General features: G+C 25.0%; 1 protein-coding gene across 2 annotated transcripts in view; it reads left to right on the forward strand.

The window, feature by feature from the left end:
- Window positions 1-17,313, forward strand: part of LOC126908161 (hypoxia-inducible factor 1-alpha-like) — a 38,992-nt gene extending 21,679 nt beyond the window's left edge. Inside the window, exons 8-12 of one of the 2 annotated variants that reach the window (XM_050690071.1) lie at window positions 12,964-13,361; window positions 13,449-13,890; window positions 13,956-14,155; window positions 14,223-14,377; window positions 15,616-17,313. In XM_050690071.1, the coding sequence (XP_050546028.1) occupies window positions 12,964-13,361; window positions 13,449-13,890; window positions 13,956-14,155; window positions 14,223-14,377; window positions 15,616-15,843 (1,423 nt within the window). In that variant the 3' untranslated portion in view covers window positions 15,844-17,313. The remainder of the gene's footprint in view (window positions 1-12,963; window positions 13,362-13,448; window positions 13,891-13,955; window positions 14,156-14,222; window positions 14,378-15,615) is intronic. The other variant, XM_050690072.1, reaches the window with a different exon arrangement.
- The last annotated feature ends 316 nt before the right edge of the window (window positions 17,314-17,629 follow it).

Here is a 17,629-nt window from a genome sequence, read left to right on the forward strand (position 1 = left end):
AGAAATAGTATTTAAGCATCTTCTTCGACATAACTCCAGTTTTGAAAAGTATAAAAAACATTGGCTAATGAACTTTTGCATTCGTCTAAACTTTTTCATAATTGCTTGTTGTTTCATTCCATGAATCTTGTAAATATAAGTATAATAAGATACTTTATAACGCTAAATAATTTATATGTTAGTTACATATAGTTTTAATGCAAGTCATAGTTCACCAGGTTAACTGAAAATTATTATATTTTGATTTTACATGTTGAGAAATATTACCATAGATAAATGTGATGTTGACTAGACTTTTAATTTTTCATAATAAATGGTGACTGAGTCGTAGTAAAAAAATATTTAATGTAAATTTACATGATGTATATAATATTTCAAACCAATGGTTATTAAAATATTGCTTTGCTTGCATGATTTTAATTTTTGTCTGATGATAAATTGTATTTCTTCGAAATAATTTTCATATTTGTTGTACTTACGAACGCAATTTGAATCAAAAAATTCAAATAAAAAAAACCTTAAAGTTCTTCTGATTACGTTTTCCTATTTATCATAAGCAATTTTACTTTTATGTCTATGATTGAACTGTTCGTTAGGTAACACGCCACTTTTTTTTTATAATAAATATAATCAAGCTTGCAAATACATTACGAGAATTAGCATAGCTGAAATAGAAGTGAATATGATTATTCTGAAAGTCTCTAATTAAATTTTTTCTACTATTATATGTATTCTTTATCAAGTAATACTTGCAGTGGCATTTAATTTATTTTTGTTTTGTTCTAAAATTAGTGAGCTGCTTTGTAGAAAAAATTTTTTGAACAATTAAATCAAGGTCATTTATTTACCTTGAGTAATTTTCCTCTTTTTTTTTATTATAGTAAACATGTGTATAAGTAATGATTTAGTTGTATTTACTATTAATGAACCTCCCAAAAACACCCACCAAACTACAAATTTTTCAACTTAAACCCAAAATGTTTTTTAATGATCCTATTGAAAATATTTGCTTTGCCAAAGACATACTTTTTTTGATAATCCATTTATTATCCAATTTAGGCTTAAGATCATATGAATTTTTTTCTTTTAAATTTTTAAAATGTTTCAAAAAATCTGACTTTTTTAGACTAAAATTAAATTAAAGCTATTACAATGTACTTTAAGAAGAAAAAAAAATACATTTTTGAGATATCTATTGAGTTATTAGCCGTTAAAGCCAGAAATCATAATTTTTTTGCATAGTATCGGAAAATCTGTATCATTTAAAGCCAAATTAAATATAATAATTTTTGTGTATTAAACGATTAAAAAACAAAGACGTTCGGGTGACTTTTTCATTATGAGTAATCATCCTCTTAAGTCAAAAATCATGAAATGTTTTGGTAAATATATATATATTTTTATTTGTGACATATAATACACATCAAATTGTTTTACAATAGTGAATTTAATCACTATCAGATATCAATCAATATTAATCTATAAAGATACTTCAACTTTATTGTATGTAAATACTTATTACTTCCAATGTGTTATAAAAAATAATCAGCTTAAAAATAATTTTTTAGATAACTTAATGATCAGTTTTACAATCTTTTATTTCCCGAACTTGTTACAGAGAGTGGAGGTTCTCTTTCGAATATTAGTGAGTTAAAGACATGATTCTTGGCTAGGCTAATTATGGACGAAACGAGTATTTGGTCGGCTTACATTAAAGACCACACGCCACCAATGAGAAAATTATAATAATATTGTTTGGCACCCTGGGGATCGAACCCGGGAGCCTGTGCGTCAAATCATAAGTATGCCCCCACCAGGTCCGACCGAGCTCTGAAAATTTGTCTAGATAATTTTTTCATAGAATTTAGACATATTTTTACTTAAATTTTTATTTTGATGTTTATACAAATAAAAATTAAATTAATAATAGGATAAAATTTTTAATCCTAACATTGGTAAAGTACTTTTAAGAGTTCTTATAGCCCTAGATTCTTTTTAACATTAATTAACTGTAATTTGTAAATATTTGAATTTTCATTTCCAGAAATTATGGCTTTTATTTTATCATTATCAAAAACTTGTAATTTTTATTGATTTATGGTTCTTGAATTTGAAATAAACAAAAAAATAAAGTGTTGGTTTTCAATGAAAAGTTGTGTATTGTTTGTATACCTATCAAAAGTTTGAATTTATTTGAATAAAATTGTAAAAGATATAGTCAATAGAAGTTTTCCGATTCATTTTTATATTTTTTTAATCAATGAACTACAAACAACTGAGTTCAAAAATATTTTCTAAACTGTGTTTACGTGTGTGTATTATGACGTTAATAAATTTTATTACAGTAACTTACGATGTTATACTAAAATGCATTTGTAGACGTCTAAAGTTTAATTATATAATGATATTATTTATAATTCAATTAAAGAATATCTAGAAATATTTTATTTCAATTTTTTTTGATAAATTAATTTTGTAATTCTTTTATAATTAAATTTAATGAGAGTATCTACTACGCAGTATATTTGTATTTTTTAGTTAAATTTGTTTTTCAACTGATATATAAAACAAAATATTATTTATGATTTAAATGATAAATAAAAACGATGGACTGATAGATAAGACTGACCAAGAACTTTTTGTTTTATTCATAAAATATACGAGTAACTTTGTACTTTATTAACATGTTAATAAATAAATTTTTGTTACGTTATTGTTAGTCTCGTTAAAAACGGATATATTGAATGAAATAAATTGAATACATAATTAATTTTTAGGTGTTGACAAATAATATGTAATTCATTAAGCATTCATTAACAACATTAAATGTTTTATTACCGTATAGTACAATTGTGACTTGAAAAACTACTAAATAAATAGGTATTATGACAATTGAAGTGCGGTTCATTATAACGTTTTTATTTTATAATTAAAATTTATATTTTATTATTTTTTCATTGTTATGATGGCTATAATTATAATAGTTCTTAATTACTTTAGTTTTATTTTCTATGATGATGACATTTTTATTGGTATCATTTTAGCAATAATATTTTTAAATTTCCAATAAGTTTAGGAGAACACGAGCATTGGCACAACTTGACCTTAATAGGAGGTTCCAGAGTTAGTGTCATAAACGGTGCTCTTTCAACTTGAAAACCTTTTTTATAATTTTTGGTGACGTTATTATTTAAGTAAGTATTTGAGTGAAAAAGAAAAATCTTGGTCTCAAAGTACCATTTTGTCATTTTTCCTGCTAGTTACGCCATTGAATATAAATTTTTATTTTTATAAAGCGAATGCCTTGGATCGCATTACCCACACATTGGTCATAAATATGAAAATCTTTGAAAGTGCAAATAAAATTTTTTTTTTTTTTATTAAATATTATCTGTTTAATATAAATAAAGGTCTACAATTGTTCGATACATGATAATTTGCTTATTGAAAGTTTTTTAATATGCGTATCATATTAATCACGATTTTATGCTGAACAAACAAGGAATATAATGGAAATATATTATATAATAGTAATCAATTAAATGATAGTGTTATTGCTCGCGATTTCAAAATATATTATTTATTAATTAGATCTCGTAACCAATTTGGTACTTTTTTATATGATTCTCGTGATAAACCTTTTTTTTAGTTCAATGCACACCAGATTATAATACTATGATATACATTTTTGCGAAATACTTTCGATTTTTTAATGATATGATTTTACTTATCGTGTTTAAATATACTTAGTATTTAATTGTATGATGTTAATAAATTATATTATTGTTTTATAATAGAGGTAAGAGTTTCGTCCGGTATATTAAATAAATAGCTTGAATTCGATTTTAATTGTCCTAACAGTTATCTTTTTGTTATTATTTATATTATTCTGACAATGTTAAAAGCGTCTAAATGTCTGATTAAAAGTACACCCATGAAAGTTTTTTGACCCGTCTTTGTTCGTGTACATTTTTACAAATATTCTATAGTTTTATATGTTTGACATTAATAACAAACTACTTATATTTACTATAAAAATTATTATATTTAAATGTTGACTGGTGGCAAGGTGCATGTTATGTTATTTTTATCACTAGACATTTCCTCTAAGCACTTCTACTATAGTATAAAAATATTATTAACTTCCGAAATAATAGTGCAAAAGTAGTTATCGACCAGTCATTTTTGTAATCATCACTAATTGTCACTATATAATAGAAAAACTAATTAATTATGTATATTTCCATTAAAAAAATAAGTTTTTACCTGTATAAGTTACAAGGGATATACCTAAAAAGTATTTAACTACTTATCATCAATTAATAAATGATATTAATTAATATTAGTAAAAAAAAATTATTAAAATTATTATAATTTTAGAAGAAATCTAGTGATAAACGATAAATCAATCACCCTGCATACTTTATAAGATATTAATGATATTTTCAAATTTAACTACAAATATAAAATTTACAAACATGTCACATTCGCATCAAATATAACAGCAATTCAAAAAAATCTATTTTTTTATTAAAAATATATATATTTCAGGACTTAATTCTTTTTTTTAATTAATTTCATTAAATTATAAAATTTCATGTTAAAAAGTTTAACATTTTTTCTTAGTAACTCACTTTGATCTGTAAAGAAATTCAATTTTTTTTTTTTAATAATTTGTTATTTTCAAAAAATTGTCTATATATTATAATACCTTAAAAGGTCTAAAATAACTGATGAAATATTTTTACTGTGCAAAAGTTGGTTCTATCAACAAAAAACTTTTTTTGACTATAAGTTAATTATACTAGGAAAACGACGTGGTTTAGTCGGTAATGCGTAAGTGCCTTATGCGCACTGTCTCGAATGATTTTATTGCGGGCGGCTTTGTTTGCTGTGTAATAGATTGTAATAATTACATTCTATCGCTTTTAAAATAATTATTTATTTATGATTTATAATTAAAATTATTGTAGTCACTATCCTTCTCTCCGGCAACGCAGGAGTATTGATGGTTAAGAAACCTATTCGAAGAGGACGCTATGGTTTTTAATAGCCCTAAAAGAAAAATGAATTACTATGAATATTGTTTTTTTTCCCTATGTTTTATGAATCAACTAAAATCTTTGTCAGTGAAATTAAAAACCTGTCGTCTAAAATTGATTTTGTTGAAAGTTGATATGACGAATAATTTGAATGCGTAGTGTTATATTAAATTTTTGTCGAAATGCAGGAAATTCTAGTTTTTTATTTGAAGGTTGTTTTGTTATCAGGGTTGTTTAAATACACGTTTAAAAAAAACCCGTTTAAAACATAAGCCAACGGTATATGATGTTTAAATTATCCCATAAGATCAAAGTAAATTTTGAAATTTTTGATATTTTAAAAATATTTAAAACAGTTTTTAGTAACATAGTTTGTTATTGTTTTAATACAACCTTTATAAGTTTATTCTAGTGATACTTTTTTTTATAATATTATTGTATGTATATTATTAATATTATTTTATACCTAACAAGATTAGGTATAAATCTCATTAAAAATTAAAAAATAAAACAGTAATAAGAGGAAAAAAAGTTAATATCTACTTTTTTTTTGAACTGTATAAAATTAGTTTAATGATAATGATGTAACAATGAAATTAATGTTTTGTGTCGTATTCCTCTTCTTGATAGTTTAAAAATTGAGATTAAGTGAAGATAATATCTAATAATTATTTTGCGGAGAGTTGACTCTAGTTGTCTCTTCAAATTTCAATTGATATACTTTTTTGTCTATTATAATTACGCATTTTGATCTTTTTTCATGATATGATTTTAAAATCCCTAATGATAATATGTTTGCAGAAAATTGTTTTTAGTAATAACTATCCTTGGACTTTGTAGTAACTTGGTTATGCGATATCTTATGTATTTTAACTGTAGTCATAGTATTGACTATAGTAAGTATTACTGTGAAATTAATTTGTTTATGCATTTTAAAAATCACTGTTAAATTAATTAAAATACGTAATGATATTGATGTAGAAATATACTATCAGTAGCAAAAGCAGACTTAATTAAATAATCAACTAAAATAATTAAGTCAATATAGTATGATCGATTGCATTAAATCTTAAAGATGTAAAAAAATGTTTTTTTGAAGTTGAAATTGATATTTGTTATAAAACTGTTTCATAATATTTTAACGATTATAATTATTCTTTAGAATTTTTTATATCTGTTATTAAAATTCAATTATTATTATTTTAAATTATTTATTAGTTTTTAAGTATACATAAAGTCATGTTTAATGCTTAATTTTAGTATAAATTTTTTTATATTATTTTTTATTTTTGAAATAATTACTTTTAACTTTTTCATCTATAATTGTATATTAAGGAGCTGATTGGCGAGTGCAAAGAGTACGAGCCCTCCCCTGAAATATTGATATTTTAACTTCTAAGAAAATTTCTTCACGTTTTGAAAAAACTTTAAATGTGTACCTATGTAAATTATTGTTATTGAATGAGAAATTTGGGACAGGCGACATATTTAATATTAATTTTTGTGAACTTCTCTGAAATAGAGAGTCAACATTAAGATTTTAACCTTAAAATCAGTGTCGGTTAAATGGTAGGAGATTAAGGGAATAAATCTCGCCCCATTAACATATCCTTATTTAATATTTTTGTATTATTTTTATATTTCATAAATTGGAATCTTAAGAAGAAAACCGTTTATGTATTATATATTAGTCCACAACAATATCCTGATATAGTTAATACATATAAAGAAGTCTGAGATATAAGATAACAGCAATATACTTATGAGATATAAGAATATTTTTTGTCTTAGCGGGAGTGGTATTTACCTCTGCGTTCTCCAATACTAAATTTCAAATTTACACTGTTGTTTAGTATTAAGAAAAACTAATATATATATTTATTTATCATTTTATGTACTATGGATGATTAAAATAAACTTTATAAATGCATAAAATTCCGAGCTATGGTTATTATAAATGTATACTGATTATAAAATGATTGTATACTTTAGTGGTGTAACTATTAGTGAACAAAATTATATGTACACCTTATTGTTATTAGATTTTTAGAGTTTTATTTTTTTTTAAATAAATATTTTGGCGAGCAAATTTGGACCAAATTGGTATTTTTTTTTATCTAGAGCTAAAAAATTTTAAATACATATCTGATTTTAGAACAAATCGGATTCATCGAAGATAACTAAAATTTGTAACTAGGTAAAATTTGTAAAATATTTTCATGTGAAATTTAATTTAAAAATAACATAAAAATTTAAGTCTTCAAAAATAGACCTAAAAATTAAAGATTGTATACAGAATTTGTTGTATGTTTATTTAATTAAATTTTTTTAAATCAAGTTAATGATTTTAATTTTGATTATTAATTTATAATTTAGCAATGAATGCCAAATATTGTATTTTTAGATATTAAAATGTATTTTCTATCCATTCCTATAAATATTAATGAAAGAAACCTTAAATTTTTTGTAGATTCATTTTTAATCTCTACACAACAATTTAAATAACATTTTTTTGGCGTTATTTAATTTGAACTATTAATTTCACAACTATTAAAAATGAAATTTATTTTCCTTAAAACTGAATCGGTGACATTTTAATAAAAATCGGGACTTGTTTTTATTCTAACTTGTATTTTGTTTATTTTGTTTTGAATGAAATCTGTGGTATTAAATTTATTATATATAGAAAATGTTTACCACGCCCAAAACTATTTTAAGAACTTTAACGACATACGAGTGTTTATTTGTCTTACTGGCGTCTTCTGCTTCAGATTCACCTCCTCTACTTAGATATAAAAATACACCGTGCTTCTTAAATGCGGAAGAGAGCTGGCAGACTTATTTTATTCTGTATAGTGTTACCTGTCTATTTTCCTTTGAAATATATATAGTTTTAATATTGTATATATAATTTAGAAAAAAAACCCTTATTAAAAGGTAGACTAAGCACTCAAAAAAATGAAACCTGATAAAATTTGGACCACGTATAATAAATGAAAAGATAGTAAATATTTGGTTAAAAAATATTTTACTACCTTAAAATATTTTAATAGTTTTTATTAAATTCTTATCATTAATTAAGATTTAATTTAGTTTTATAAGTACTATGTATACACAATTATACTATACAATAAATAGAATATATTTCTATATTCTACTTATGAAAACTGAGTCAATTTTTATCACATATTTTTGATAATCGATTTAGTATCATTTGAAGGAGGTATATAATAGCTCTAAACACAGAATAAAAGAGAGCTTTTAAATGTTTTTCTATTTTCTATTATATTATTTTGGTGTTTTTTTTTAGTTTCTATGCGAAATGCGTGTTTTAATTTTTTGTCTGTTACCATTTTTTCTCAGCTTTCATCGGACTGATTTCTTTCAACGATACGTCAAATATCCCAAATCATATCTAGTTTAAGGCATTGTTTTTGAAAATAGAAAATTTTCCCTGTCTTTTTTTAAGTAGGAAAAATCTCCCAAAAGTTTTGATTTTTAAAATTTTTAATTTTCGACTTTTTTTTTAAACTGGTATATTTTTTTTTTAAATTAATGAAACAATATTTTTTTTTATATAAATTACCTTAGGCATTTCTCTTTCATTTGGTACAAATTATTAGAAATTATGACTATTTTGAAACATACAAACTTATTACGTAACATATGAACATAGAACTTATTTAACCTAACTTTTTAAATGTTCCGGAAATAATATTATTTTGGTATGCAGTTTAAATATTCATAACTATATTACGTACAGTTATATTTTATAATATACTAATATTCGAAAATATTCCAGGCTTAGTTTCACCTATAGTGTTGTTAAATTTCATTTTAACCTAGATTTGTTTTTATATATATGTACATATTTGTTTTTGTACTTAAAAAACAGTGAGAACAGTTATGGAAATGAATGCTGAAGAAAGTAGAGGTAGAGGAAGATCAAAAAAGAGATGAAGGGATGTTATTGAATGCGATATGAGGACGGCTGATGTGAGACTAGATGATGTGGGAGATCGTATCAAGTGGAAGTTTAGAATAAGGGTGGCCGACCCCAATTAATTGGGAAAAAGAGAAGGAATAAGAAGAAGATACGATTTTTACCAATTAGTAATAATCTCATAAATTAAAAGTGACAGAATAATTTCTGTTTGAAATCAGCGCAAAAATTGGTTTAGAAAAAGTATATTTTTGTCACTGATTAAAATATCTTGTAGACTAGTTTAGACTAAATTATTTTAAATGATTCATTTAACTTATGAATCAAATAACTACTTATCAAGATATCATTAAGGAAGAAGAAGTTGATGTTGCTTTTGGAGTAATCAACTAATTCTTTAAAATTATACACTAAATACAGATTTTCATGAATGCATTTCCTATGATAGTGTTTTTTATCACTGTCAGATATCATATATGCTTGCCCAACAATACCACGTCTACATTGTACCACGCTTCACTTTGCTACCGTTTTTTTTCTTATCAAATTTATGTTATTCAATTTTTATAAACTTGATTAATTTTTTAAAACGTGGCTACAAGCAAATGTCTAGTCTGTGTCATTTGATTATATAAAAAATCTAGTATAATGTCGTATTATTTAGAAGCCTATCTGACTTTTATTTTTGATCTAATATAATTTATTTTATTTCGAGCCCAAAAATATTGTGATAATATTAATGATGTGTCTCACATTAAAGATGCTTTAAAGCATTTTGTGAGACACTTAAAACGAGTATTTTGTTTAACTGTGAAAATATATTATTTAAGAATTAGTTGTAAAACAAATGTAGCTCAGTAAGGTATTCAATAAGTTATTGATTTATCTACTTCTATTTATTACTTTTTTTATTTTACATAAAAATATTATTATTATTATTGTAGAAGATAAAATATGTATCAAATAAACAATACTTAAAATAAAAAAATGTAATTTATATACAAGTAACTTTAAAAAAATCAATAACTTCTGAAGGACTATTCATTGACAGGACTTAAGTAATTTAGTAAATTAAAGAGCTATTAATTAAAAATATCATAAATCTAAAAATATTAGTTTTCTTAAGATTTATTTGTGTATGTTAGCGAACTATTGTGGTATTGACTTTTTCAGATAATGCGAAAGCACTGAAAGAATCTTGGTACTTTCTAAAATTGTCAATTATTGATTTACTTTTCTTTACAAAAAAAAAACTAGTATTTTTTGAGTTATTATTTTTCTAGTCTAAACTGGAATGTTGTGGTTATAATAGTATATGGTAATGAAACAAATTACTACTTATAGTAAAGAGTTTCTGTCAATGATTAGCTATTAAATTATTGTTTTCCTTTTACAATAATTATTGATCATTACGACGATCCATACCATTTGAGAAAAATTACTGTTATATGTAGCAGTTGATACTATATTAAGTATTTTGTGTATATATTTAAACATCACAGATTATCAATTAATACTCAAATGACATTTTTATTTATTTTTAACGTTTATGAACTTTTAGTTAAAATCCATATAAATGTAAAATTTTTTTGAAGAAATACTATTTTTAATTGAAATGATTTATTCTCGGGAAAGATCATCGTAACAGTATGTAGTATTTCATAAATTGTGTTTCGTTTGTTAATGTTAATAACCCCGCTAATGTAATATACGTACTAATTTCTACTTAGCAATTTTTGTTATTGTTGTTTTTTCAAATACCATTTGATTTAGCTTGTTTGTTGATTCGTCATTTCTTAATATATGTTGCATAATACACTGCGATGAGCAAATTAATTTTATACTCTTAATATTTCGAAATGATTCAGTAATAATAATTAATAAGCACCAAAGAAAAACAATAGAGATCACATTATTCACGCATGGATATGATTATTTAGCACAAAAGGTCCCAATTTATATACTATTAAAAAAAATTGCAATTTCGTTAGTTTTATTTGATTAATTATAATTATTATTTTTTATTCCTGGTTTTCCAGAGGTTATCGACTTACTATTGACAGGTAGATATCATGTAGTATCTATATTTTATTTAATAGTAATTATAATCTTTTAATGAGTACATGCAATTTAAATATACTGTGTTATCTTTTGAACTCTAAGCACGTGAAGTTAAGATGTTCAATATATTAATAGATAAATTTGACAAAATAATAGGTAATTGAAATAAAAAGTAATAATTGTAACCGATGGCGGCGGGGCTTCTTTTCTACATAGTAGTAGGTATAATCGTTGCTAATGGTGGTCACTCTGTCAGTATCAGCTGTTGACTAGTCTAGTCTAGTCTTGAATAATAATCAGTTGCGTGCTAGCTACCAGTTACGCTTTTAGTGTTAACTTTCGTGTGATCTCTCATCGTACTTTTTTTAAAAATTTATTTTCTGTTTTAAAGTCGTTCGAACAAATTTACGTTTAAGATTCTAACGGTTTTTAATTCCTATTAGTTAGTAAACTTTTAAATTTTATTTCGATCGGAAGTACAAAATATTTACCGTCACTATTTAAAAAAAATTTATTGTACTTAATATTTTTTTAGAAGGTAATTTTAACTGATAATTTATCGGTGACTTATTTTATTTTACTCTTTTAAATAATCGAGTAGTATCTAGTTAATTAAGTTGACTGTGTGAAGTAAATTTGAGAAGTATTCAAACTTTATTTATGTGGTTACTGATAGAATATTTTTTCAACACTATTACTTTTTTATGAACTGTGCTCTTTTTTTTTATTGTATACGGCCTATTTAAAAACAAAAATTCTGCGCGTAGTATGATGCAACCATTTCGTGGATTATCCAACTTATCGTCGAGTGTAATTTACGTGATATAAATGTTGAAACACACAAATCAGCAGTCAAAAGAAAAAAAAATTCGTGTTTTGTAACCTAGCGTATTATAACTACAGTTATACTACGTAGTTTCTAATTTTCTTCGTATTTTTACCGTGAGAGATCTCATGTCATAAAATAACCATAAAATTATTTGTTGTCGAGATCCTTGTGTTATAAGTTTTTCGAGGTTGTCAATCGTTATTGAATCTATTCATAATTTTCAAAATAAAAATTTTTAACCAAATTTATTTCGTCAAACTGTGCGTAAATTATTCGATGGACTAGCTTATTTTTATTATTAGTTTTCATGGTCGAGTGTTAAAATGAAGAAAAGAGTCTACTAGGTGCGGCTTGGTGTTATGGAGCTTTTGGCATGAGTGATCCGCCTCGTGCAAAGCGTGTGTCTATAGTAATATGAATGAAGTTATTTATTTTTAAATACAACTCCTAGTAACACTGTCGTATACTTTCTAGTCGGTAAAAATTAAACACTGCCGGCTTCTGCAGTTGTTTAATTTTTAACATTGTGTTCTTAGGTAGTACTTTGGTATAATTTATGTTTAGAAGGCATATTTTTGTTTTTTTTTTTTTTTACTGAAAATAAAATGAAATTAAGAATTGCTTGGAAAAAATAACTATTGATAAAGGTTAAAGGTTAATTTGATGGAATGTATAAAAAATATCATAAAAATGTACATTGACATTTATTGCAAAATTGTTTATCTATCAATAGTTACTGCTGGTAGCTTGTTAAGCAAATGTAGTGATAAAAAAAGTCAAAAGAAATATTCGTCAGGTTTAGTTACCTTATAGCCTTGAACTTATTCTCTTAGAAAAGACTTAGTACTAAAATTCTCTTCAGTCAGAACCAGTATAAATGTTATTTTTTAATTCTTCTTTACTAATTGCAAAATTGTTTCTTGTTGTCCGTCGCGCACTCTCGTGTTACATTGCCGTGAACTTCTGGCAAATCGAAAATAAACGTCCCAATTGGCGCACATTCTTTTCTACTGTTTGGTTGCCAAGTGGAAAAATATAATTATTGCAAGAAGTAAATGGTATTTTAAAACGTGTTTCTTTTTTTACAGTGAGGTTGAAAACAGAGACGAAATATACTCTTTATGTCAGGTACCTCAACAAACTACAACCTCTGTAATTGCCTCCAACGTGACAGCCGTAAAGCCGCCGATATCTATTGTACCAGAAAAGCCACAAAAACTAGTTGTAAAAAAGTCGTGTACCGAAAAACTTTTTAAGCCGAAGTGTTTGGTAGACTCATCTACGTTCTTGTTGCCGGCTGGCGACGGTCCAGTATCTTTGGACCCTAAGGAGTTTCTACCGATTGTCTTGCCTATACCAAACAAAAAGAAGGCGGTTTCATTTTCGGACAGTCCAAAAGCTACTACGGCAAAAATTTTTGTGCCAAGAACCGAAGATATGAATAAAGGATTTTTGACGTTTTCTGATGATGATACAGGCCTTACAAGTGAGTTTTTATAGCGACTTTGGGCCTTTTTTTTTTTTTAAATATGCATTATTATAAATTATTTATTTATGATTTTTATATTTTTAGTTCTCAAAGATGAGCCTGAAGACTTGACACATTTAGCTCCAACAGCTGGTGATGTTTGTGTGCCACTTGACACCTGTGGTCTCAATAGTCTTGGATTTGTTGTATCTGACGTCCTTGATGATTTGATACTTACTGATTGTTCATTGGCTCCTTTTGACTCTATGTCACAAAACTCTCTTCACGATTCTTATTCAAACAGATCATCATCGCCCATGCAACAATTCAGTGATGAAATGTCACAATCACCGGGTCTATATGATCCAACCACTTGTGCACTTTTAGGAATGGACTTGGATAGCAATCAGAGTGATTTGGATTTAGATTTATCATTAAAAAACCAGTTTATACCCATGTATGAAGACGATCTGTATCCACTCTTATCAGGTGACTTATGGGGAATAACAGAGAGATCTCCATCACCAAATTCTGGTCCAGCTAATTGGTAAGTTTATAGTTAGTTTATTTCTATAGATTATTTTATTTTCACTTTTATATAATTTATTATAGGCACACCCCAGAGACAATTAAATCACAAGAAAAAAAAGATATAGCCTCTCCTAGTCTGGCAAAACTTCTAAAAACCGAGGCCAACTCAGCCAGACCTCATTTTGATAGTGGTGGTATGATAGATGGAGGTGGTGATTCTTGGGGTTCAATTAGTAAAATGTTACATCAGCGTTATAACTCTAGTTCAACTGATTCTAGGGGTAAATTTTTTTTACCCTCATTTGAACTAAAGAAATATTATTGATAATTTCTATTTTGTTTTTCCAGATGATGTTGATAAAAGATCTACTAATGGTGTTAAAAGAGTGGGGCCTAATGTGAATGCTACTACTCAATCTTGGAAACGATGCAAACAAGAAGAAACAGCTAAACAAGGGACATCCAGCAGTGTTTTAATGAATTTACTGGTGAGCGGATGTGATGTAAGTGCTGGTTATGTGTGTTTTACATCACAGAAACCAAAAAGCACTTCTACTCAGCAGAGATCACGTTTCTTTAATACTCAGACTCGCCAAAATGTGGCGGCAAAGTGATAGCGTTTTATCTAATCAGTAAAATGTTAAGATGTACTATAGATATTATCTAAGATGTTAGCTCAATTAATTGAGCTATCTGTTATACTAGATAAATAAACTAAAAATTGTATATTTCTCCCTGAATATGATTTGTATATACAAATAGCAAGATAAATAGTCAAAATATAACTATATTTGGTCTATTGTTATTTTCTTGAAAATAAATTCAAAAACATTAGTCAAAGAGTTTGCTTACAAAGTGTGTTTTTATGACTATTTGTTAGGGTGTAAAAATTCTCTTAGGACTAGAATACCTGGGGATTTTTATATTATGCTACTTTTAGATAAAATTATCGATAGTAGACATATAATTTTTTAGCAAAGTTTTTACTATTATAATCTTAGACATCTTATAGAATATTTTATAAATAATGTGGCATAAACCAAAATACTATGTGTATATGTTTAATTGTCTATGATTGTTAATTTTCAATTATCATTATAATTGTTGTTGTATTATATTTATTTTGTTTTAAAAATAATTATGTCAAATAATAAAGAAAAAATATATTATTTTTTACTAATCTAGTACATCTTTAAAAAGAGAAATAACACTAGATGTTTAATTTAGTTATCAATTTTTTCATTTCCTATTTCTTATTACTTCATCCTATCTTATAACGTTAGACAAATTTTCTCAATTAAGCAATGAGCTCATAATAATATTAATAATAAATATTATCAAATAATATTTGATGCCAATAAATTAAATAATTCCATCATCTAAATATAATATGTTGAGTATTAAACTATAATCTTATTAATGAAATAATGAATTAAATGATATAAATTGGCATTGTCCTCGTGTATTGATTTATTTATTTTAAAATTTATATACTGATATAACTAAGTGATATAATTTCACTATCAATCAATAGATTACATGATTTTATCATGTAAAATTAATTGTATTTTTTACCATAGAGTATTTTTATATATGTATACTAATTTTATTAATTGGTAAATTTTTGAAAAATGCATCTATCACTTTGTCTCTAAAAATTATAGAAATCGAAATTGTTTTCTCTAACATCTAGTGTACATAGAATATTAGAAAATTAATAAGTTGTTTTGTATGTACTTAGGGTGTAACCAAACTAGTTGGAAAAGATGTGGTGGTCAAAAATTGTACTCAACCAAGACATCGTTCACGGTTAAAAAGTGCATATTTGCTGGATCCTAGTAGCACAGCAATTCCTTCATTGTTGGATTTAACAGAACAGGATTATGATGTAAATGCACCTGCTGGAGGGGAATTGCTTCAAGGGTCCGAATTGCTTAAAGCTTTGGAAATCGGCAACATTACCACATAGCTTAAGAATTCCAAGATACTTTTTATAAAATAACCATTTTATCTTATTATTACTATTTTTATCATTATGTTTAAAATTGTGTTACAAAAGTATGTTTAGAATTTTAATATGAGCGGAGTATTATCTATTAAAATTATCAAAAAAATTACTTCAAATTTCCTTATTTTCTATTTAACTAAGCATAAAATATTTTCATTGCTTTCTATTAAGTATATACTTTAACCCAACAATATATATATTGATGATTTACATTAATTCATAATAACATAAGATGTTTAAATAAAATCAAAAATATAACATTCCCACAGTTTGGAAATTAGTTCAATTTGTTTTTTCTTAATTTTTTTCTTATAAAATAGCACTTTCATACCTAAATGAAATATATTGATTACTTGATTTTATTTGGAAGTACTTAAAGAAAAAATTATTTTTTATCTATTGAATTCAATGGAAACAGCAAAAAATTTAAATGCTGTTTTTTGTAGTTTTTTAATTAAACAAATTTCTGCATATAAATTTTCATTGTTATCTTGAAAAAATAATTTTACTAACTTAACAGGGTATTGTTTATATGAAATAATAATATTTCACTAAGATTTTAATGCTCCGCTCAATTTGCAAATTATTATGAATTTAAGTTTTTGAATTTACTTATAATTTTGTTTGTTTACCACTTAGAATTATTATTTTTAAAACATATACTGAAAAATATTTTGTACACTATGTGCTAGGTTAAAGGCTTTATAGTGAAACCACTGTTACATACTTTGTACATTTGATCAGCATATTGGTTAATTAGATAACAAGAATAGAAAAGGAAATATTTTCGTATAATTGTTTATATTGTAAACCAGCTGAATCAGAGTCGTAATCTCTATTTAGATTAGGTTTCCAAAATTTGTATACTCAAATTATACTATGAAATTGATTATTAATTGATTTTGTTCTTATGCTGTAATAAATTGAATAGGAGTTGTATTCTCTATTCGGATTCGGTTTCTGTATGAATCTTCTTTATTCTTTTAATTTGTTTAATGGAGTAGATGGTATAACTGAAGATGTGATAATATATAAAAATTTTTGTTCTATACATCAATGAAACTTAGATTGAAAAAAAGTAACAGTGAACAATTATGATATTTTGGACAAATATTATTGGGGTGTTATGGTTTTTTTTAAAATAATTGTCAATTTATCATGCGATTATAATACAATGAAAGGTTCTACAGAACGCGTCTGAATGCTCAAATATTATTTTGTATAATTCTTTTTTAGATGGAAAAATTGTATTTAAGTGATATTTATAAGGAAGAATATTTTGTGAGTGTACATTTATAATATTTTTCATAGATTTTCTTTAATTTGTTTATTTTATTGAATTTTTGTTCTCTTTTATTATTATATATTATATATGTTTTTTTAAATATATACCATAGAATTTAGGTTAGCTTTGCTACCCTATGATAATTATTATTTGGATATTATTTATATCTAAAAATGAAATAAAGTATATAACTAATATTTTTTTATTTTTTTTTTTTATGATTAATAATTGAAAATTAAAACTATTTACTTGAAAATTGAAGGATTAAATTTAACTTATTTTAAATTATTTACTACATCATCGGTTAATAACACTTTTAGTTATTTAGGAGCTTAAAAATTTACTTAAATGAGATTTCCTAATTTAAAATATTCTTGGACATATAGTTAATAACATTTAATCGTAAAAAAAATAGTGTTTTTGGGATGTTAGATATTTTTATATCGAGTAATAAATAATTCA

This window comes from Daktulosphaira vitifoliae, unplaced genomic scaffold (assembly GCF_025091365.1).
Source record: "Daktulosphaira vitifoliae isolate Bord-2020 unplaced genomic scaffold, ASM2509136v1 Scaffold_5, whole genome shotgun sequence".
NCBI lineage: Eukaryota > Metazoa > Arthropoda > Insecta > Hemiptera > Phylloxeridae > Daktulosphaira > Daktulosphaira vitifoliae.